At 37.0% G+C, this 23,226-nt stretch overlaps 1 protein-coding gene across 2 annotated transcripts in view; it reads right to left on the reverse strand.

The window, feature by feature from the left end:
• PLCB1 (phospholipase C beta 1) overlaps positions 1–23,226 on the reverse strand; it is a 731,248-nt gene that overhangs the window by 128,986 nt on the left and 579,036 nt on the right. For both annotated transcript variants that reach the window (XM_017523921.2, XM_017523922.2), the window contains exons 19-24: positions 22,950–23,104; positions 20,770–20,934; positions 19,262–19,361; positions 18,160–18,264; positions 17,038–17,147; positions 1,666–1,798 (exon numbers count right to left, since the gene is read on the reverse strand). In XM_017523921.2, coding sequence (XP_017379410.1) covers positions 1,666–1,798; positions 17,038–17,147; positions 18,160–18,264; positions 19,262–19,361; positions 20,770–20,934; positions 22,950–23,104 — 768 coding nt within the window. The remainder of the gene's footprint in view (positions 1–1,665; positions 1,799–17,037; positions 17,148–18,159; positions 18,265–19,261; positions 19,362–20,769; positions 20,935–22,949; positions 23,105–23,226) is intronic.

Here is a 23,226-nt window from a genome sequence, read left to right on the forward strand (position 1 = left end):
GCAGTGGCATGATCTCAGCTCACTGCAACCTCAGCCTCCCGTGTTCAAGCGATTCTCTTGCCTCAGTCTTCTGAGTTGCTGAAACTACAGGCATGCACCACCATGCCAGGCTAACATGTATTTTTAGTAGAGACGGGGTTTCACCATGTTGGCCAGGCTAGTCTCGAACTCTTGACTTCAAGTCATCCACCTGCCTTGGCCTCCCAAGGTGCTGGGATTATGGGCGTAAGCCACCACACCTGGCCAGCAACCTTTTAAAAAGCAGTTCAAGCATGCCTGATAGAAATTAAATATAATTTGTTCTTTTAAAATTCTTATTCTCCCCCATGAGATATACCCTTCCACCCTAAATAAAAGATCTGGATCGATTGCTGCCCTGATCTCATATGACAAAGAAAGGAGCTCCTTTCCACACCTTAATGCAAGGAAATTCTGTTCCTTTTTACTTATTAACCAATTGGACAAGAAATTGTCAGGTCCATGCTATTCCCCAGCACCGTGTGATGTACAGAGGACGCATCAAACTGAAGTCTATCCTAGGAAGCCTCCCATCTACTGGGGTAAACAGGACATACGCACCAGGAAGAGTTACATAAAGCTGCCTAAGATTAAATGTCAAAGTTAGCTGCATACAGATCAAAGGATTTTTTTTTTTTTTTTTTTTTTTTTTTTTAGAAATGAGGCATGAGCCTGGCTTTGGTTGGAATATAGGAGCTAAAAGCAAGAATGTTAATATCACAGGGAAATGTGTCAGGCCTGACTACACTCTTCCCTGGCTCTGCGGCCTTTAGTAAGTACTTTATCACCTGAAAATGGCAGCTTATTCAGCTGCACAATGGGGACAATGATAGAATCTACTCTCTGGGCCTGGCATGGGGTGGGTGGGGAATTGAAATGATCCATGTGAAAGGCTTCACAATGTGTCCAGCACCCAGCTCATGGCAGACACTCAAAGATATTGAAAAGAAAGTTGGAGAAAGAGGAAAAGGAGCCCTTGGCAAAGAATTAATGAAACAGGGCTAAGAATGAACTTTTCTTTTCTTTTTTTTTTTTTTGAGGCAGAGTCTCGCTCTGTCGCCCAGGCTGGAGTGCAGTGGTGCGATCTTAGCTTACTCAACCTCCCACCTCCTGGGTTTAAGCAATTCTCGTGCCTCAGCCTCCTGAGTAGCTGGGACTACAGGTATGTGCCACCACAACCGGCTAATTTTTTTGTATTTTTAGTAGAGATAGAGTTTCACCTTGTTTGCCAGGATGGTTTCGATCTCCTGACCTTGTGATCCTTCTGCCTTGGCCTCCCAAAGTGTTGGGATTACAGGCGTGAGCCACGGCTCCTGGCCTCAAGAATGCACTTCTAAGGCATGATTGTTTATAAGCTACTTGGAGAACTGTACTAGCAGATGGATCATAATTCATCCCTAAAAAAGGACACAGGAAATCTGGGTGATTTTTTGTTGTGGCTTCATAAGTTATCTGGAGAGCCAGATGAGCACGTATGAATCTCTTCTGGCCTTCATTCATTGATTGCACATTGATAGAGCACCTCCTAAGTCCACACATCTTTCCTCACCTGATGCTTTAGCTACCCACATCACAACACCTCCTCCAGTGGCACTAATGAAAGGGTGGATCTTCCTCATGTTGTCCAGCTCTTTCCAGATGGCTTACCTGGAGCTGGCTGGCTGTGGAGAGCCTGGGAGGGTGGCTTGGGCGTCAGGGATGTAGTGTGATTCACCCCGTTTTCTGCTGGAGTCGTCCTTGCTTCACTTGGAGCCTCTGATGGTGTTTCTCCAGGATCAGCCTAAAATTATAAACATCCTGTCATTTTCCACATTTCTTTTTAGTCTTTTCTTGCCTTCCTAAATCAACAAGGCTATATTTTGCAGCATCTTCACAATTCTTTTGGAGTTGGAAATACCAAATTTGATACTGCCTGGAATTCAGGGTTAAAACAGCAGAGTGTTAAGGCACGAATATGGGAGATTAATTGTATTAGTCTCCAATTTTTACACCAACCTATGTCTATGCCCGTTGGTGGTGTCCTTCCATAGTGACTCTGGACCAGACCATGTGATTTACTTGGGTCAATCAGGGGGTAGCAAACTTGATACGAAAGTCCCTTGCAAACTTTTCCACTGTTTCTCAGGACCCTGTTATAGCAATGGAGGATGAGAGACCTGAGTCATCCTTGTCTCTCATCCAGCTCTTCTGGAGGAAAGCTGAGTCATCCTTATGTCCTGGACCAGCCAGTCCCCAGCTGAGCACATACGCATGAGTGAGCTAAGATGAGCTGAGTCTGTGAGTCTGGTCTGGATCTGCAGACCTGCCCAGGTGACCAGATAATGACCAGATAATGCATGAAAAAGAATAACTGGTTGATGTTATAAGCCACCAAGTTTGGGGTTGTTTTACAGAATGAGCTAACTGATGTGATGGATAAGAACAAACATTTTGGAGTGCAGCTTGCCTAGCTTCAGATTTTGGCCCTGCAATTTACCAGCAGTGTGATTTTGGGCCATTCACTTAACTTTCAGTGCTTCAATTTCTTTATCATTATAGACGAAGACATGTGTGTGCTGGGGATCATAATATTATCTTGTGAGATTGTTTAGATGATTAAATAAGTTAATATTTATAAAGTGCTTAGAATTGTTTCTGACACAGAGTAAATATGTGGATGTTAAATAATGTTAAGTTGCCAGAATCCAAATGGAGACCCTTATATTAAAACAACAACAATGACAAAATCCCCCAAAACCCTGGCAAAAAGAGCCAGGAATGTCATAAAGAGAAGGTTCTCACACATAAATGCCTGATAAGAAAAGCTATCACAAAAGACTGCAAAAAGCATCACCTGGTACAAAGGCCACAGCAACGTAACACAAAAAATACTTCTGTGAGGACATCTGCTCGGCAACTGCCTGTCCAACCTTGGACTGAGGTCATTCTTGTTATCGATCCTTGCAGCCAAGGATAATCATCTCAAAACAGTTATGTAATCCTCATTTATCCTTCAAAAACCTTTGTCTTTCTGACTATGCACATAATTTAGTATGCCCTATTCTTAAATAATATTATTTTCTTTTAGAGAGCATCACTCTGTTTGTTATTCATGTTGGCATAAAACAAAACATTTAAGCTTGTGCGATATTACCAATGAATAATAATAATAAATGCATTGAAACGTGAAATCTTCACTCAGCACCCTCCAGCAGCTAATTCACTATACCCTGTACAGAGTAAACATTTAAAAGTATTTGTTGAATAAATGCTGATCCTTATGAAATAATTGCCTACATACTCTTTTAATGTTGCTTTTCAATGTGCTAAATTCTCTGTAACTCTTTTTTTTTTTTTTTTTTTTTTTTTTTTTTTTTTTTTTTTTTTTTTTTTTTTTTTTTTGAGACGAAGTTTCGCTCTCGTTACCCAGGCTGGAGTGCAATGGCGCAATCTCGGCTCACCGCAACCTCCACCTCCTGGGTTCAGGCAATTCTCCTGCCTCAGCCTCCTGAGTAACTGGGATTACAGGCACGCACCACCACACCCAGCTAATTTTTTGTATTTTTAGTAGAGACGGGGTTTCACCATGTTGACCAGGATGGTCTCGATCTCTTGACCTCGTGATCCACCTGCCTCGGCCTCCCAAAGTGCTGGGATTACAGGCTTGAGCCACCGCGCCCGGTCTTCTCTGTAACTCTTTATCAGGATTGCCTTCCAAGTCCCTGGCAGGTTTCACTGACAAGGTTATCCCAATGTCCTACTTTGTAGCATATTTTAAAAATACATTAGGAAATATAGTTTCCTAGAAGTAATTTGGAGCCCAACATTGTGACATTTTGGCATGTCATTACAGATGAAAAATTGTCCTATAAAAACATTTTTATAAAAAGAGTGAAAATAGCGACACCAGTTGTCACCAGCAGCCTTTAATCTGTTTCCCAATTCATCTTTAAAGCATCTTCCAAAACTGCATTAAGTGATGGCAGAACTTATTTTAATTCAACAAATTATCCCTGCTTGGTTGCTACGGCCAGCTCAGTGCTGGAAGAGTCCTTAGTAGCAATGGCTGGACATCAGTTAGGGGAGACAGGAGCCTAAACAAGTAGCCTGGGCAGCCTGTATAGCTTACTAGGGCAGAATCTTTCTTTTGAAAAATGGCTACTTCTGATGGGTAAGTGCTGGTATAGTCACACTATTCAGTTATATACATCAGAAAAATTCTCCCTAGAATCATATGCAAAGGGAAAGGACTGTGTATGTTTGGTTCAGCAAGACATTGCAAACTGGAAACTCATGGTCCCAATGGAGGGCATGGATGGATGCATTTTCTTTGGCTCAACCAATGCTGCCAAATCTTTTAATTAAGGTGATTTTACATTCAAACAATGGATTTCTTGCTTCCCTTGAAAAACTGGATTTGACTACACGGGGCCTATACACCCACAGTGGGTGGTTCTTTGGCTTAAATACAGCAGGGGTAATGCTTTCCTGGCCTCCCAGCTGAAGAGGGTACCCATGGTCATCACACTCAGCTGCTTTAGAAACAAGGTAAGAAGATACCCCTGTTCCATGGGGATCTGATCTTCCCCACTATATCTAAGTTGGTTTCTACAACCATGTGGGGAATGAACCAGAGTCTTCTCAATGTGACAGCTGACTAAAATTAGCCCTCCGAGAAAGGATAGAGAAAAAGAAAATTTTGATGGAGAAAAGAATGGAAGTTAGGGAAAGCCAGTTTTAGTGAAACTGAATAATGGTGGCTTTTTTTTTTCTTGGCAACTAGCATTAGTGGCTTGAGGTGTTAGGCTGGAGGTGCATTCAAACTGGATCCAACAAGTTTATTTTCAGCTTTGTATCAGGTTTTCAGAGACTCCATGTAGCTGTATGCCCTTGGGGAACCAAGTTCAATTGTCAATTTGAGTCAAGTAAAGGAAAAAATAAATCTCTGCTTATCAAGGGCATGTGAGATGAAGGTTCCACCTTCCAAAAAGAGACGTAATATATAAAATCAAAGATATTTTAAAAAAGCAGATGTTATGTAAACATTCAGGCAAATACTTTATGGTTGCAATTGAGGATGAAGGGGTCACCAAGGGTTGATGCTCGACTTTGAATTAGGTTTTGAAGAAATGCTTTGTCCAGGAGTCACACCTGGAGATGTCTTCATATAGAGTGGACCACGTCACTAGGGACACAACCCCCAGGGATACTATTCACACTGTAGAATAATGGGCAGTTAATGGAAATGATAGAAACCAGTGACGTTGACCAGATTTAATGCAATAGGGCAAAGAGAGGTCATGTCCAGAGCAGGAGAGAGAGAGCTTGTAAATGGGGCAGTTGCTTTTGTTCATTTTTAGACTATTTTGCCCAGGTTTAAAAAATAAACCGAAAAACTAAATTTTTGAGCGAACTCTCCCAATTTCCAATCACTGAGAGGCCAAACAGAACACACCTTCAGATTGCATTTGGCCCAGAAGCTGCCAATCTGTACCCTCTGTCAGGAGGAGCAGAGTTTGCCTGGAATTCTGAGATGGGGCAAGAGTGAGCCATGCATCCTTAGCAATGCTGAGGGGACAGGGCTGTGCTAGGAGCTCGGTGGGCCAGGAGCCAACTAGTCTGCAGCCCACAGCTCCTCACCTTCTTGCCCCAGTGGCCAAGCAAAGGCATAGAGAAGAGGGTCAGTAAGGATGAGTTAAATACTGGGCTAAGGAATTTGGAGATCCTTGCATAGTCTGACTCTTGCCAGGTGCCTCTTATGATTTTCTGAAGACAAATATTGTATACGAGTCAAGTCAGCAGTCCGCAACCTTACTGGCACCAAGGACCAGTTTCATAAAAGATAATTTTTTCATGGACCAGGGAGGAGAGGGACTTATGAGGGTATAGTTTCAGGATGTTTTAAGAGCATTATATTTATTGTGCACTTTATTTATATTATGATTACATTGGAATATATCGTGAAATAATTATACAACTCACCATAATGTAGAATCAGTGGGTGCCCTGAGCTTGTTTTCTTGCAATTAGATCGTCCCATTTGGGGGTGATGAGAGACAGTCATAGATCATCACGCATTAGATTTTCATAAGGAGCACACAACCTAGATCCCTCGCACGTGCAGTTCCCAATAGGGTTCGCACTCCTATAAGAATCTAACGCTGCAGCTGATCTGACAGAAGGCGGAGCTCGGGGGGTAATGTGAGTGATGGGGAGCAGCTGTAAGTGCAGATGAAGCTTTGCTCCTTGCCCACCTGCTACTTACATCCTGCTGTGCGATCCAGTTCCTAACAGGCTATGGACCAGTACTAGTTGGGGACACCTGAGTTAAGTAAGATTCTATAATAACAAATACATGTGACTGATGTCTAAACCTTTTTGCTAAGGGCTGTAGATACAATTTTTTTTTGAGATCGAGTCTCACTTTGTCACCCAGGCTGAAGTGCAGTGATGTGATCTTGGCTCATTGCAACCTCCGCCTCCTGCGTTCAAGTGATTCTCCTGCATCAACCTCCTGAGTAGCAGGGATTATAGATGTGCCTAGCCATACTCAGCTAATTTTTGTATTTTTAGTAGAGACAGGGCTTCACCGTGTTGGCCAGGCTGGTCTCGAACTCTGGACCTCAAGTGATTTGCCTGTCTCGGCCTCCCAAAGTGCTGGATTACAGGTGTGAGCCACTGCGCCTGGCTGGTAGATACAAATTTTAATTGACTACATTTGCCAAACGGAGACTACAATTAGAAGTAGCTGAGATCTTTCTGGGTTAGTCACTGTTATATACAACAGCTTTTCCACAGCCAGTCAGTGTAGGCAACACTCACAGTACCATTATAGAGCAAAAAAAAAAAAAAAAAAGAGATGTTATTAGAAATCTTTACTGAAAATTTTATTAAAAGTCATTAACTTGCCAGAGGTCACACAGGAAACTGTGAATGAGTATTTGAATATGCACTATATGCTAAAGACTAAATTTTTCTACTGCAGCAGTCCACTCTATGATAACAGCAGCCTAAGGAACCGTAATAATTACTTGCTGCTGAGATAGAGATGTGTACATATAAACATAATTCTCAAAAAACTACCCTGTTGCACTAAAAAGGCATTTGTATATACAAAGTTAAATAAGCAAAACAACGGCTGAGAAATGAGAAAAGCACCTACAGGGGTGCAATACTAAAACTGAAATTTCTGATATTATGATTGAAAGATCGAATAATTCCCACTATATTTACCTGTAAGCCAAGGTGCAAAAACCAAATTCCTTATCCTACTCAAGAGAATTAGCAGAAGTCAATGCTTTATTTCTCCCCCATTATTTGTTTTTATGAGTGAATAAAAACCTGGTACTGGAAATTGTGATAGAAACAGAAACTCGAAATGTCAGTTTTGTTAATTTAATTCAAAGACTTAAATTTCAATTAAGCAAATATCAAGGAAAGAAAGTTCAGAAAGTAGTAGTACTTCGGGTGGATTAACTAGATTTTGCTCAGCTGGGTAGTGAAAAAAACAAGTGCAGAATGAACCACAGAAGTAAGTTCCTGCCATCTAGTGGCCAAATCAAATCACTGCAATATATTTTTCTTCAAAATAAACAGCGGCTTTGAAAATAGAATACAGGTGGACCAGTAAAAGGTTAACTGAAAAGATCATTTTTATAAGTTTCATAGAAAGAGGAAAAGTCATTTGATGTGATGGTTGAAAAGATTTCCATCCTGGGCATTGAAAATTTGATCTGATGATTCAGCAGCAGAGAATTAGGATTTGGAGGATTTCACTGAATGGTTAACATGGTAGGTAAAGGGTCTTTTAAATATCAGATGTGTGACTAGGCTGTTAGAGGTGGGACCATGCTTTCCTTGTCTGAGTCATCTAAAGAGTGCAGTTCCTCCCATGTAGCTTGTTAGGATGATAGCTTCTTACTTTGGATGGGCACCACATGGATAAGGGGCAAGGTCATCAGTTTTTTCCAGTATATTATGGGTGAGTCTCATAATTTCATCATTCAGAAATCCATTCCACTCAGGACAAATATGGTCAGAAAGTGGCTTTGTTAGAGCCAGCCTTTCCCTTAAGGAGGAGCTTCTTCAAACGTGTACACTTTGTACCTTAAATTTCTGTTAGTTGAATGAAATTAGATAATGTATCTGCCTCAAATTTCTAAGAAATCAAGAATCATTCTTAAAAACCGTGTCCTGCTTTATGCATTCCCAAGTGTTTAGGAGTGAAGTATACTGATGTTTGCAACCTATTTTAAAATGTATCATATTGAACCAACATGGATTGATAAATGGATAGAGGGATTTATATGTGATCAAGTGAATGCATCAAAATTTTAATTACGCAATCCAGGTGGCTGATACATAGGTGTTCCTTGTACAGCTCTTTCAATGTTAGCTTAGAATATTTCATAATATGTTAAAACTCCTAATTTTGAAGAGTCTACCAGGGTGAGTTAGAAGCAAGAAACAGCTTTAATGAGCCAGATAAAGTCATCTGTTGACTTCAGTGATCTGAGCTTCTTCATTAACACTGAGTAAAGTGCTTTTGGTGTTTTGCACAGTTAATGTCCAGCAAGATCTTCCAGCAGTAACTGGAACACAGATTCAGGTGAATCTTGACACAGCATGGCTGCATTATCTTATAAAGGTATAGTCAGCACTCACATGGTATTATTTTGTTGAACATTGGTAACAGCTGCAATTTTACATATAGATAATATAAATTTTATTAATGTCACTCTCTTCCTCCAGGTTGTAAGGGCTATAGAGTATCTAATTTTCCTCAGCATTGCCTATATAAAGGCCACCAGAGTGAGTGACACAGTTTTTTTTTTTTTTTAATATATTGAATGAATGAATGAATTCACATCTAGTTTCCTGCTGGTACACAATAAATAGCTATCCTATTAATGGCAAAGTCCTGAAAGTAAAGAACCACCTAAATGTTATGCTAAAATTAAAAAAATTGAATAAATGAATAAATAAATGAATGAAAAGAGTGAAGATGCTGCTTTCTGCTGTCAGTAATAAGTTTGTATTTAATGATTAATAACAGCAGGTTATTCAGAAAGCTACCAAAGGGTAAAAGAACAAAGTTCCGCTGACCCTTTTATATGTATTACATAGATAAACTTTAATGTACCAACTTTAATTTATTAGAAGTGTTATGATACAGTTTCCAAAGAAATCAGAAGGAATGAACCCTTGGTAGTTAGGTAGAAATCCAACAACTCTTTACGTTAATTTTGTGGAAGTGTATCTTTGAAATTAATTAAGTCAAATCATTTGGCAAAGGCTACGGTCAATCATCACAGGACAAATTCTGGATAATTCCCAGAAAAAAAAAGTGTCCCCTGGAGCCCTTCCCAGGTTTCTGTGATTAAGCTGGCATTTATAGAGTGGATGGAATTAATGGGTTTCATCTGGGGAGAGCCACACACTTGAGAGCGACAGAGACAGGACTTCAACAGCAGTTCTTAATATGTGGTCTCTAGACCAGCATCAGCTTCACTGCAAATTGTTAGAGATGCAAGTTCTTGGGTCCACCCCAGACCTACTGAATCAGAAACTTTGGCTATGAGGCCCATTAATCTGTGTTTTAGGAAGACATCCGGGTGATTCTGGTACATACTGAAGTGTGAGAGCCCTGCTACTCTAAATATGGTCCATGGGCCATCAAGCATCACCTGGAAGCTTGTTAAATATGCAGCGTTTTGTGACCTATGCCAGACCCATTGAATTTGAATCTGCATTGTAACAAGATTCTCAAGTGATCTGTATGCACATTTTAAAAAATAAATTTTACTGTGTATATTCAAGGCATACAACATATTATAAGTAAAATGGTTACTATAAGGGAACAAATAGACATATCCATCATCTCACATAGTTACCCATTTTGTTCCCCCTGTGGCAAGAACAGCTATAATCATTTAGCAAAAGTTCTGACTACGATACATGAATGTTAATTACAGTCCTCACACTGTACATTAGATTTTTTTAAGTGTTAATCCTACATATTTCCTGCTTTGTATCCTTTGACCTACACCTCGCCTATTTCTTACTCCTGTATGCACATTAAAATTTGAGAAGTCCTGTGCTAAAGCAGAGTGGAAAAACTTCATTATTAACTGAGAGCCATGTTCCTATAATTGGGCATGACATGGATATTTAAGTTAATGTATTCATCCCTATTTTAGGCAGATGAACCCAAAGCCCCTCAATAGAATCCACTGAAATTTTAGAAATTGTTATGGAGGATATTTGCAAAAGCAGTCGAACCAATCATTGACTAATTTCAATTCAAGTGAATAAATGGTCTTTTCTTGACACTTATTTAAAAAGACCCTAGTTCTTCAACTTATGGCCATTGATGGCACCAAATCACTCTACCATAATGAGCAATTGTTCCCTTCTCTAAAAATGGGGATTACTATGTTTTTCTTAGTTAGGACCCAATTTTATGCAAGGCATCCAATGAAAGTGCATTGGGAATGCCAAATCTCTACAGTATAGAAGAAATGAAAGGGATGGTGTCATTATTTAAAGGAAAACTTTTTTTTTTTTTCACTGTTTTGGATGCTTTAAAGTTCAAGGATTTTGATAAACGATTGTTTCTACCAGTTAATATCTTGCTTATTTATTGTTTGAGGGGGAAGATTTGAAGGAGGAGAATTTTATTTAAAGAGAATCCAAAATGAGCTGTAAACCTCATCTTTGATTTTAGTGTCAAGTTCTTAAACTGTGGATGAAATATTGAGCTTAAGTTTTGAATAATTAAATGGTATCCAAGGCCTTGGGTAAAATGTTGTAACCTTATGAAAATACTACCTTGGATTGTTTTGATGTCAGGTTATTTTATTGGTGAAATTCTTATTATTATTCAACTAATCAAATTGGGACCATACACTGAATTAGAAAATATTTACAAATAATTTTTATTTATTTTTAAGAGATATGGTCTCTGCCACCCAGGCTAGGGTGCAGTAGTGCATTCACAGTTCATGGCAGCCTCTGCCTTCTAGACTTCTAGCTAGTCCCTGCTGGGACTACAACATGTGTTAGCACACCCAGCTAATATTTACAACAATTTTAGATAAATTTCAGCTCACTCAAAAGAACATATGAGCTAGACAATATAAAAAGTAGGCCCTTTGGAATAAATAAACTGTTAGTATTACCAAACAACTTTTCCTTTCAACATCAATATTACACAAAGACCACTTGCACACTTTCACTTGCAGGTGCAAATACAGACAATGTTGGGAATTCTTGTGAAGAGTTTTGGCCCTGAGGGCTGGGTAAGGTTTGTAGTGTCAGGTACTCTGTTTTAGCGTACTTTCCCAAGTATGGAAATTAATGCTTGGCATATGAATAGTTTTTGTAACTTCCAAGTTGGGTGATATGTATTTCAGCCAGCCAATGCACAAACCAATCAAATAGAACCCACAAAGGGTTCTGTTTGATTCAGCAACCTAACTTTCTGAAGAATAAGTTCTGACAACATCCAGTGATTAAAGGGCAGGGCGCGGGGGTGGAATTTTTGACATTAAACTAAAAATTCAATCAAACGGTGTTACTATTTAAGGTAAAGGTCTTATATCCTGTGTTCATTTATTCAGGTAGCCTGCTACAGAGGACAGAAAGATGAATGAATGGCCCATCCTGCTAAAAGTTACCAGAAAATTACAGCTTTGTTATAGAGGCAGTGTGTGTGTGTGGTGAAGATGCTTGTCAAACTGTGCTCCAAAGACCAGAAGTATCCTATCACTTGGGGGCTTATTAGAGAGGCTGAGTCCCAGGCCCCACCTGAGACCCAGTGAATCAGGATCAGCATTTTATCATGATGTCCTGGTCTTCACACTTAATGTGGAGAAATGCTGATGTGGAACATGAGTTGCAGAACCAGATTGCCTGAGCTTCAGTCCTAAATCCTTTCTTTACTGATTGTGTGGCACAGGGCAAGCAATTTAACTCCTCAGTGCCTTAGTTTCTTCATTTATTAAAAGGAAATAATGGTAATTAGGACATCTAGATGTTTTAAGACTTAAGTGAGTGAATACAGTAAAAGCTTCACGGCCAGGCATGGTAAATCACCCCTGTAGTCTCAGTGCTTTGGGAGGTAAAAGAGGGAGGATTGCTTGAGCTAAGAGTTGAAGACCAGCTTGGGCAACATATTGAGACTCTGTCTTGATAAAAGAAAAAGAAAATAAAGGGTTCAATATAGTGCCAGATACATAGTAAGCACTCAGTAAATGCTCATTATATTGTTTTTACTTCTCTAACATTAAAAAAACCATGTTCAAATATTGCACTTTTGCATTATTATCACATATTTCCTAATAAATGCATTATTTACTTTTTCCTTTTATAGGTATTTTACAAATAGAAAAAAAAAAAACTATTGTGATATTTCACTAGGCATCTCTGTAATAACATTATTCAGTCTGTAAAACATTTTAAAATATTTTTTTAAGTGTGCATAGAGGCCAGATGTGGCTGCTCATGCCTGTAATCCCAGCACTTTGGGAGGCTGAGGCAGGCGGATCACTCGAGGTTAGGAGTTTGAGATCAGCCTGACCAACATGATGAAACCCTGTCTCTACTAAAAATACAAAAATTAGCCGGGCCTGGTGGTGGGTGCCTGTAGTCCTAGCTACTTGGGAGGATGAGGTAGGAGAATCACTTGAATTCGGCCAGCAGAGGTTGCAGTGAGCTGAGATCACACACCATTGCACTCCAGCCTGGGTGACAGAGCGAGACTCTGTCTCAAAAAACAAACAAACAAAATGTACATGGAAACATGCTGGAAGGATATACATTAAAAATGGTAACAGTATTTGCAGAATTAGAGGGTTTTAAAATTTTGTTTCTTTAGTTTACTATGTTTTAAAATTTTTCTGCATGACTTTTTATTTCGAGGAATTAACTGTGAATGCTATATTTCGTTAGGATTCAGCTGGGCTCTTATTCTACAACCTGACAAATCTACCACTCTTAATTTACAAAGACAAAATAAATCCAATAATGACTCTTTATTATTCCTTAACTTCCAGCCATTATTCAGATAATATGTAACCTAAATATGTATTGTACACATATGTATAATATAATCTGAATAATGTATTTTTACCTTATCAGAAATAAATGTCTAATGTTCAAATCATGGAGAGAAATTCTACTTTCTTATCTATTTCATTTGTAAATTACTCTGGAAGATACTTTATAAGACTATTAACAATCTGGTAATATTTTGCAGTCCAATGAAGTTTTGAATGTTCAAATAGAAATGACCTTTAGAAGCATCACATTAAAATGATTATACTAAAAAAGTCTTTGATGCTAAAATAGTGTCTCCAGTGCCTGCCATGTCCTAGATAGAATTTTCTTTAGAGAAAACCAGTTACTTATTTTCAGTGGCACCATTCAAACAAACTTACATTATTCCAAGACAAGATAAAAGACACTGGGGTTCAAAGCGTGAAACGTCTTTTCTTTCCTAGTATTACATGTTAAGTACAAAAAATTTTTTTTCTTGAGTTTTAAAAATGAGGCCAGTTAAGAGTTTAGACATGTCAAAAGAAAAAAATCATATTTTCTCTATTAGACCAATATAGACTCTATGTGATTCAATGCCTCTAAAATTATTTCTAAAACTAAAAAAGTCCAAATACCATCCAAGTTTAAACAATATTATACATTTCTAAAAATCTTTTCTTATCACCTTTAAGAAAAGATAAACAAAAATAAGATTGACCTAAAACTCTACTTCTATATTTTTGTATGTTTTATTCTCCTAAAATAACCTGGTGCAAAGATAAGGTTTTCAAAGGACACCAATTTGTAAAAAGAGCACTACAATCTCAAAGGACTTATGGCTGCCATTCTTTAGAGTGACTTTATCCCCTAGTCATTACAGAAATGGTATCTCGGAGGCACCATTAGTAAAATGTTCCATTATGAGATCTTTAGCTCAATTGCTATATTGAATTGGGGCCATATACTGAATCAGGAAATATTTACAAACAATTTTATTTTATTTTATTATTTATTTTTAGAGACATGGTCTCTGTTGCCCAGGCTAGGGTGCAGTAGTACATTCATAGTTCATTGCAGGCTCTGTCTCTGACGCAAGTGATTCTCCTGCCTCAGGTTGCCAAGTAGCTGGGACTACAGGCATGTGTCAGCACACCCAGCTAATATTTGCAAACAATTTTAGATAAATTTCAGCTCAGTCACAAGAATGTGTGAGTCAGACAATATAAAAAGTGGGCTGAAATATGATAGTGTTGAAATGTTCTGTTGAAGCAAGTGCTTATTTCTTAGAGACAATGGCTAACGAATGGGTTAAAGTTGATAATCTAAAAAGTATTTCTTCTAAATACTGAAATTACATGTAATTTCACTTGAAAATGCTTTCTTTTAATCTCTAGTTCTTACAGAATAAAATACAGCCAGTTGAAAAAAGATGCTCCTGTTTTCTTTTTTTTTTAACTTTTATTTTAGGTTCAGGGGTACATGTGTGGGTTTGTTACATAGGTAAACTGTGTCATAGCAGCTTGTTATTCAGATAACTTTGCCACTCAGGTAATATGCATCGTACCTAATAGGTCCCATTTTCTATTTAGAGAAGAATGCTACTAATAGTGATTTATTTATATCTATATAAATTATCTTTACCTTGAATTATACTTTCTTAAATATGCTATTAAGTAAAGCAGTAAAACGAGAAAAGAACTGAGAGCCTTTGGTAGATTTCCAAAGAGAGAAATTAATTTCAGACTGATGTTTATATGAGTAAAATGAGAAGCTCACAGAATTCTCTAGTCTTAATCTTTTAAAGGCCATGGAAAAGAGAAAAAGCATTATTATCAGTGAAGAAATATTAAAATGAAAGGTGTAACTATTGCCAAATATTTAAATTCTATTTCCCAAGCAATTAATTCAGAAAGGGAACACATTCTTGTATTTATTTATAAAACAGCAAACTACTTAGCATTGCTGGTTTCCCTAGAAACAGAAGTGGACATGAGGATTCTTGTGCACATGAGTAACTGAGAGAATGTGCTCAGGAAAAAACTGCAGGGAGGTGAGGCAAGCAGGTTAATACAGGAAGGAAGGTAAGTCTAATGTGGCCTCAGGCAAACTCCAGCCTCAGACTGATCCCACAGGGCGCTCTGGAGCATGAATTGTAACACAGAAGTTGCCCACCACAAGTAAGGGACTGAGCTGTTATTCTTCCCCAGTGGGATTTATCAGAGATGCAAGGACGGCTCAACATATGCAAATCGATCAATGTAATACATCATATCAACAGAATGAAGGAAAAAAAACCCATATGATCATTTCAACTGATGTCGAAAATGCATTTAATAAAATTCAACATCCCTTATGATAAAAACCCTAAAAAAAAACCTCACCTTCTATACCCCATCTGGATATAGTAGGAACATACATCAACACAATGAAAGCCATATATAACAGTTGAACAGCTAGTATCAAACTGAATAAAGAAAAACTGAAAGCCTTTCCTCTAAGATCTGGAATAAGACAAGAATGCTCACTTTTACCACTATTATTCAACATAGTACTGGAAATATAGAACAATTAGACAACAAAATGAAATAAGGGATATATAAATTGGAAAACGTCAAATTATTCTTGTTTGCAGATGGTATGATCTTATATTTGGAAAAACCTAATGACTCTACAAACAAACTCTTAAAACTGATGAACCTTCAGTAAAGTTGCAGGATTAAAAATCAGCATACAAAAATCAGTATGCCTGTATCAGAATATCTCATGCACCCCATAATATATATGCCTACTATGTACCCATAAATATAAAAAAAATAGTGCAACATTGCAAATATCCAATAATTGGGGACTTAGTAATTAAATTATGGTGGAGCTATATGATAGAAGTCTATGAGTCATTAAGTCATGTCATAGAAGAACATTTAATGACATGGACAATGAGATATTTAATACTGTTATTTTCACTTAAAACACAGACTATGAATATTATCCCATTTTGTGAAAAAGTAACGTGCATAAAAAGGCTAGCTATGTATACGCCCCACATTCACTGTGACTGTCTTTGAGTGGATTGGTGTTTGAATTACAATTTTTTTGGTTTTCTTTTCTCATTTTTATGTTTTAAATTTTCTATAATAAACCTAAAATACTTTTGAAATAAGAAAAACATTACTTAATGAATAATATCAACTTTAATAGACTATTTAAAAGGACTATTTAATGGATAACTATTATAGTTATGAAAATAATTTTCAAGGTTTTTTCCCCCATACTGATAGTTCTCCATTTCTATGTTTTTTTCTCAAGTTTTTCCTCTGAATAAAATATGAAAATAGCCAATTTCTATCACTATTTTTAATATTAGTACCCTCAATAATCAAGTTATAGTTCACTTTTTTAAAAAGCAAAAAGACTGCCAGTCTACATAGAGGCTTTAGATTTTTTAAATTTCATTTCTACTATTTTTAGACCCTTCCTTAATTATTCTTTGTATTGTGACATCTAATTTGGAGGACATACATTATAATACACAAATATACCATGTAATAATAATAGTAGACTCTTTATGGTTCATACTATTTTCCAGGTATTGTGTTAAATATTTTATGTATTATAAAAAAATCAGAAAAGCACCTTGAAAATCATGCATTTTATGTTAAAGACAAAGGGAAATACTAAATGATTTGATGATTATCTTCCTTTTTAAGTGCCTTCATCACCTTTAATTAGCATGAAATCACGTAGAAAGTTTCATCTGAAATAGTAAGATGTGTACAGTTTAATTTTATTACAAGATAAGATACACAGAATGCTAAAAGAAAATGAAATGTGAAAAATTTAAGCCAATCATCTAGATGTTCCGTGACATGATTCTGAACTCCATGAAAGTGTTGTTCCACTGTGCTATTTCTCCTGAGGTGTGAGATATTACTGAAGCAAGGCCAGCAAGTAGGTGTGGAAATCATGCTTAATGCTGTACATGAGATTAAAACGCCCTCTCACCTCTTTCTTTACTTCTTCTTCATCTTCCAGTGTCAAAGCAGCCAACTGCTTTGCTCTCTGCTCCATCAGGTTCACATATCGGATTGGGTTTGATAAAGCTTCAATGACATCTAAACAGGGAACAGACATTTTAGATCAGAGGTCCGGGAGGTATTGAGGATCCGTCATCCACCTATTTACTCATTTATCTGACCATCAGTCCATGCATTCATTCATCACCCATCTACCCACCCATCCATCCAACCACCCATTCATTCATCATTCATCTTTCATTCTTCCATCTACCCATATAACTATCTACTCCTCTATTCAACACTTCGAACATGGACAAGGGTGAAAACTCTGTTGAAACTTCAGGAAGAGAGAAATTAAGAGTTTAGGTCTGAGAGGCAAACTGGACAGGCTCCAACTTAGGATCCCTCAATACTCTTAATTCTTTAGTTTCTTTTTGAGAGTCCCATCCATTCCAGCAATGGCCCAAATGATTGTTCTATTTGGCCCAATGACATTTTATAAATGGAGACATTTCACATAAAAAGCCTACTTTCTGGACTGTTGGAATAACCCAATGATTTGGCAATATAGTTATCATTTGAATGGCAGTGCCTAGCTAGAATGAGTTATGGCTGCCAGCTTTGGATTGCCCATGTGCCCCAAGTTTACCATAGTCTCCACCACTCCCCAGTGTCTTACACTCAAGCTACTTGGCAGTACAAGCGTTTACATTTATGATTCTTGGTTAATTTCTGAAAATAATGATGTCACCCATGAAAAGAATCATCATTCTAAAACTGGTGGAAGACAAATTCAGTGTACAGACCTAGACATCTGTTGTAATGGGTAACGTGAGTTGGTAAGTGCTGGGCCCATGAGAATAAGACTATCAGCGAGTAAACATTCAAAAAACCAAGGTGTTGTGATTTAAATTAAAATACATCAAATTAAAATATATTCACAATGGCTTGAGCAATTTATCTCTAAACATACATACGAAAGTCGGGGTGATTCTGAAGCCAGAATCTCCTGCTTTTGTTTGCTTCAGTTTTCCTTCCACTAACCCAAAAACATAGGTGACTCGGACAGACATAATTCTTTGAGTAAAGGGTTATTTAAGTTGTTTACCTGCATATGTGTCTGGCACATAGTCTTTCACTTCTATGTAGACAAAGACAGCAGGCAGCGTCAGAGGCTGGTTCCTTTCATTCCTTAGACAGATATAGTGATAGCCTGGAGGGTGAGAATAATGCTGTGTAGCACACACTTCCTTTCACAATGTTAGTTATAACCATGCACATCTATGTGATGAAAACATGTATTTGAGGTGACTTTCGGTGAAAAACAAGTCATGTTTTTCACTGTAATAACAGTGTTGAATAAGGTATTATTTTTCTCATTAGACAAGAAAACATTAATTGTGATTTTTTCCCTTTCCAACCATGTTCTTTCCCATAAAGAGAATTCAAAATCATCTGTCATAGATTAAATTATTGATCCAAACTTGTACCCATAACAGACTCATACTTGATGTGACTTCTTTATTTATTTATTATTTTTTTGTAGAGAGAGGGTCTCACCGTGTTGCCCAGGGTGGTTTCAAACTTCTGGCCTCAAGAAATCCTCCTGCCTCAGCCTCCCAAAGTGCTGAGATTTTGGGGATGAGCCACCATGCCCAGCTTTGACATATTTCTTGACTTGTGCTTAGTATATGCTCTGCTTTGGTCAACAGTATGTTAGTAATTTGGTGTAAGCAGAGGATGAAAATGCACATGTGGAGTTAGATTTGCCCTTTGTATTCCAATGGTCTGCCGAGAGAAGTTCATATTGTGGAAGCCATTGCCACTTCAGCCTGTGCCCCAGAGTGAGTGCATGTGGGACAGACAGAGACCCAACCCAGAACCTGAAGCACGGCTATGCAGCTGAGCCCAGGCCAGATCTGCGAAACTCAGCCAACCCACAGACTTATGAGCATGAAGACAAATGCTGGCATATATGTTTTCAGATTGTTTCTTACATATAACTATTGTTGCAAGAGTTGACTAATATATTAATATTAGTCATGTCACAAAACAGGTAACTGTCAAATTTAAATAATCTCATAGCCCTTGTTATCTAACAAAATTATAAAGCAGAAAATAGTTTCTGAAATCATTTTCTAGTAATATTCTAAGCAGTGATGATTGTCTTTGAAACTTAGATAAAAAGTTTCTCAGCACATTATCCATACCTGGTCGAATGGCTTGCACTGGCAAGATACGGTGGCCAATAAATTTACCTCCTTCTTCATAAACTGCTATTCTCAAACAGGCCAGAGTAGGAAGAACCACCTACAAGGGACATTAAGGACACCTGGTTATAAGAATGAACAGTTCCAAGAAATAATTAGAAAGGTATTATTCAATCAGAACTTGCTTTTCAGATCCAAGTAGAAGTTTCTACTTAGCTAATTTAGACAGAAGTTAAGATGTTGCTCTATAAGTTTCATTTTCAGAGGAGAAGACATGGGTGGCCAGGGATAGGGCTTCATCTATGTTTTATCACCTTGCCTTAATGAGGCATTTGTTTAAAAAAAATACGTTGTTTTATTTTTACATGAACATTCTAAATGTGGAAATGACAAAAGTTCTATCCTTAAATAAAAAGAGTTTAGTGGTCTTATTACCACGTGAATATTGTGTTTATGTTTTCAAATCAAATGACTTCTGCATCTTCAAAGTGAGAGCAAAAAAAGTAAAAACCACCACCACTGGAAAAACAAGAGTAGCTTTCAGGATAGTTTTAAAAATACAATTGCTTTATAAATTTGTAAATTCCTATAGTAAGCAACAAACAATTACTCATTTCTTTCCTCAGTGTGAAACATCTAAAATATGCAGTTATAGCTCATGTCAAGAACATGAGGTCAACTATCTCTTTAAAAATTTATTGTTTACAAAAACAGCAATCTCACATTTATTGAATATTTTCATTGTGCTAGACATTTTTTAAGTGTGGTTAATGTATTCACTTATGCAAAATTCATAATAACCCTAAGAAGTAAACAAGATTATTAAACTCAGTTAAAATATGGAAACATCCCAGAGAACAGAGGGTTTTCATACAGTTATTCTCTTTGCAGAAGACTGGCTTTGTGGACATTTTGGCCATATAGAAGAAGCAAAGAGGGTAAAAAGTCTACTTCCCACTGAACTTATTTTCTTCCTTTACATGATAAGCACGTGTGAAGATTTGCTTTTTGGTGAAGAAAGAGAAGGGCCCAGTCGAGTGTGAAAGGTTTTAACTTTATTAGATAGAACCCAGACAAGACTGAATGACCAGCTCTCAGTGGCTAGAGATTTTAGGGAATTTAAATAATATTCATTTTAAAGGAAGTATGGATTTTTCTTCTCTCAGCCACTATATTATTCCCTACTTCCCCTCTACTTCATTTGCATTATAATTAAAATGTATCATTTATCACTTGTACTATCAGATGATATGAGTTAGATTTATATGTTTTTATGACCGTCCATTTGAGGCAAACTAGAATGAATTGATTTACAATACAATTCTGAAAATCCAAACTAATGATTCACAGAAATCTTGGAGTTTTCAGAATGGCCTTCAAAAGGTAATTGCTTTATAAATGTGTAAATTTTCAAATTAAACAATAAATAATTCACCATTTCATTATTTTCTCAATGTAAAACACCTGAAAAATGCAGTTATAGCTCATATCAAGACCATGTGACCAACCTTTTTGAACACAATAGGTTCTTCTTCCCAGACGGGATTCACAGCATTTCCTTGGGATGTCTTTGTCTTAAATGCCTTCCTCCTTGTATCCACAGGCAAACCAAACATATCCACTTCCACATAAGTCCCAACTTTCTTATCAGAAAGAAACTGACCTGAAATAATCTAGAAAAGCAATCAATCAATCAATCCATAAGGAGTTTCGATATGCAAATAACAAAGATATAAGAGAATACTTTAAAAAGTCACAAATGCTGCCAGTGAATGTTGAATTATAAGAAAAATTGAATAGAAGCAAGAATAGAAATATGATTTCTCTTTTGCTTAAAGAGTCCCGATATGGTTTGGTTCTGTGTCCCCACCCAAACCTCGTGCTGAATTGTAATCCCCACATGTTTGGGGAGGGACCTGGTGGGAGGTGATTGGAGCATACTGGTGGTTTCTCCCATGCTGTTCTCATGATAGTGAGTTCTCGCAAGATCTGATGGTTTAAAAGTGTGTGGCAGTTCTCCCCTCGTGCTCTCACTCCTCCCCTCATGCAAGATGTGCTTTGCTTCCCCTTCACTTTCCACCATAATTGTAAGTTTCCTGAGGCCTCCTCAGCCATCTGGAACTGTGAGTCAATTAAACCTCTTTTCTTTATAAATTACCCAGTCTCAGGTAGTTCTTTATAGCAGTGTGAAAACAGACTAATCCAGGCTGGTAGAGGAATTTTGAAAATGGTAAGGTTAGAAGTAGTCAACTAATATAAGACAAAGTATTGTAGGAGGAATAAATGAACAAGTATTCACTTTAAAACATCAAGATCAGTTTATCATTACCCCAATCTCACACAATGTCAGCATCTACACAATGTTAGATATTATTTGTCTATCTACAGAACTAATGGATATTATAGACTTAGAAGAGATTTTTAATATTACATATTTATAAAATGTCTTCTCTGTCTACCTCTGTTTCTATACAAATTTTCAAAACCAGAGGTATCCATCCCCTGCTATAAAGGTTAATGGAAGCAAACAAGATGTCCTTCTGCTGTATACCAGGAAGGGGGACCGCAGGAAGCAAGTGCTGACAGACCAAACCTGGTAAATCTGGGTTATGTGGTCACAATAAAGTTGCCTGCTGGTCAAGAACTATCTGAGCTCAAGCTTGTGAAAGGAGACAGAATTTCCAAGCTTATGATTGGGCCAGAAATCAGACAAAATGGTGGCAAAAAACTCTAATTCTACCAACTTGAAATCTTTATAAATGTGGCTTGAAGTAATTTCAAAAGATATAATTATGAGATACTTCATTGAAATTTTATTTTTTAAACCCTTGATATAAAGTGACATAAGTTTTAAGGTAAAAATGTGCTCAACTGATTAAGGTATAAAGAAATTAGTGAAGCTGTTACAGAAAGTTTTTTACATAGTTTTTCAAATGCCTCTGTTTAAGGTTAATAAAAAAATTGCATTTATGTCCAGTAAAAAAGTCTCTTAGTTCTATAGTTATTCAGTTAAAGAGAAAAGAGACAATATTTTTAAAAAGCTTTAACAATGAAGAATCTTTGTAAAAAAGTATTCTAAAAAATTGATTCTCCTTTCATAGTATTAAAAATATTTTCTGACATCTAAAAAAATTATATCTGGTATAACATCAATTTCAAAGACTAAAAAATCATTTGGAATTGTTTAGAGTTAGATATCACTAATATGTCTTTTAAAATTTCTGAATACTCTGGAATATTTTTAAAAACCACTTAAAGTAACTTGAAAGCTTTTGTTTAATATTTGATAATTTTTTGAGGGAATGTTCTTTCTCTGATTTCGTTCAGAACCAAAGGGGAAAAAAAGACCAGAAAATCTCTCCGATATGGGCCACTAATTATAATGTAAATTTCACGGTAGGATATTTACACCAAAAAAAGAGGATTGGTCATGATGAATCTCTCCAACTCATTTTATTGATTTAGAATCAGACTTTTATTATATCAAGAATGAGATTTAGCCCCTTTATCTCATCCATGTGGTCTTGAAAACTTTTAATGCGAATTTAATCATTAGAGGAAAAAAATGTATGAAGAAAGTAGAGTCGTTGCTAGTTACTACATTTTTAATGACTCAGCTGCCACTTTACGCAATGTAGATTAATTCAAGACTATTGTTAGGAACAATTTTGTGATGGGGTGTACATACCTTAACAGATAAAGTGTTTGCTACTATTCCATCTACGATGCCTTCAGTAAATGGATCGAAATGCTTGTCAGGCCTCCTCATGAATTCTGGCTTCAATCTGTAGCCACTCTTCCCGTTGTATTCATACATGCCCATATTTATTTGCATAGCCAGGTCTGAATATCAAAAACACAAGCCTTATTGTGAGAGTATCTATATTTGGAGTAAGAAAGTAAGATTGTAAAGTAAGATTGATCACTTTTGTGAATGGACTCCTTTACAAGAGAGTTAGTCACTG

The sequence above is a fragment of the Cebus imitator genome, unplaced genomic scaffold, assembly GCF_001604975.1.
Source record: "Cebus imitator isolate Cc_AM_T3 unplaced genomic scaffold, Cebus_imitator-1.0 Scaffold31, whole genome shotgun sequence".
Taxonomy (NCBI): domain Eukaryota; kingdom Metazoa; phylum Chordata; class Mammalia; order Primates; family Cebidae; genus Cebus; species Cebus imitator.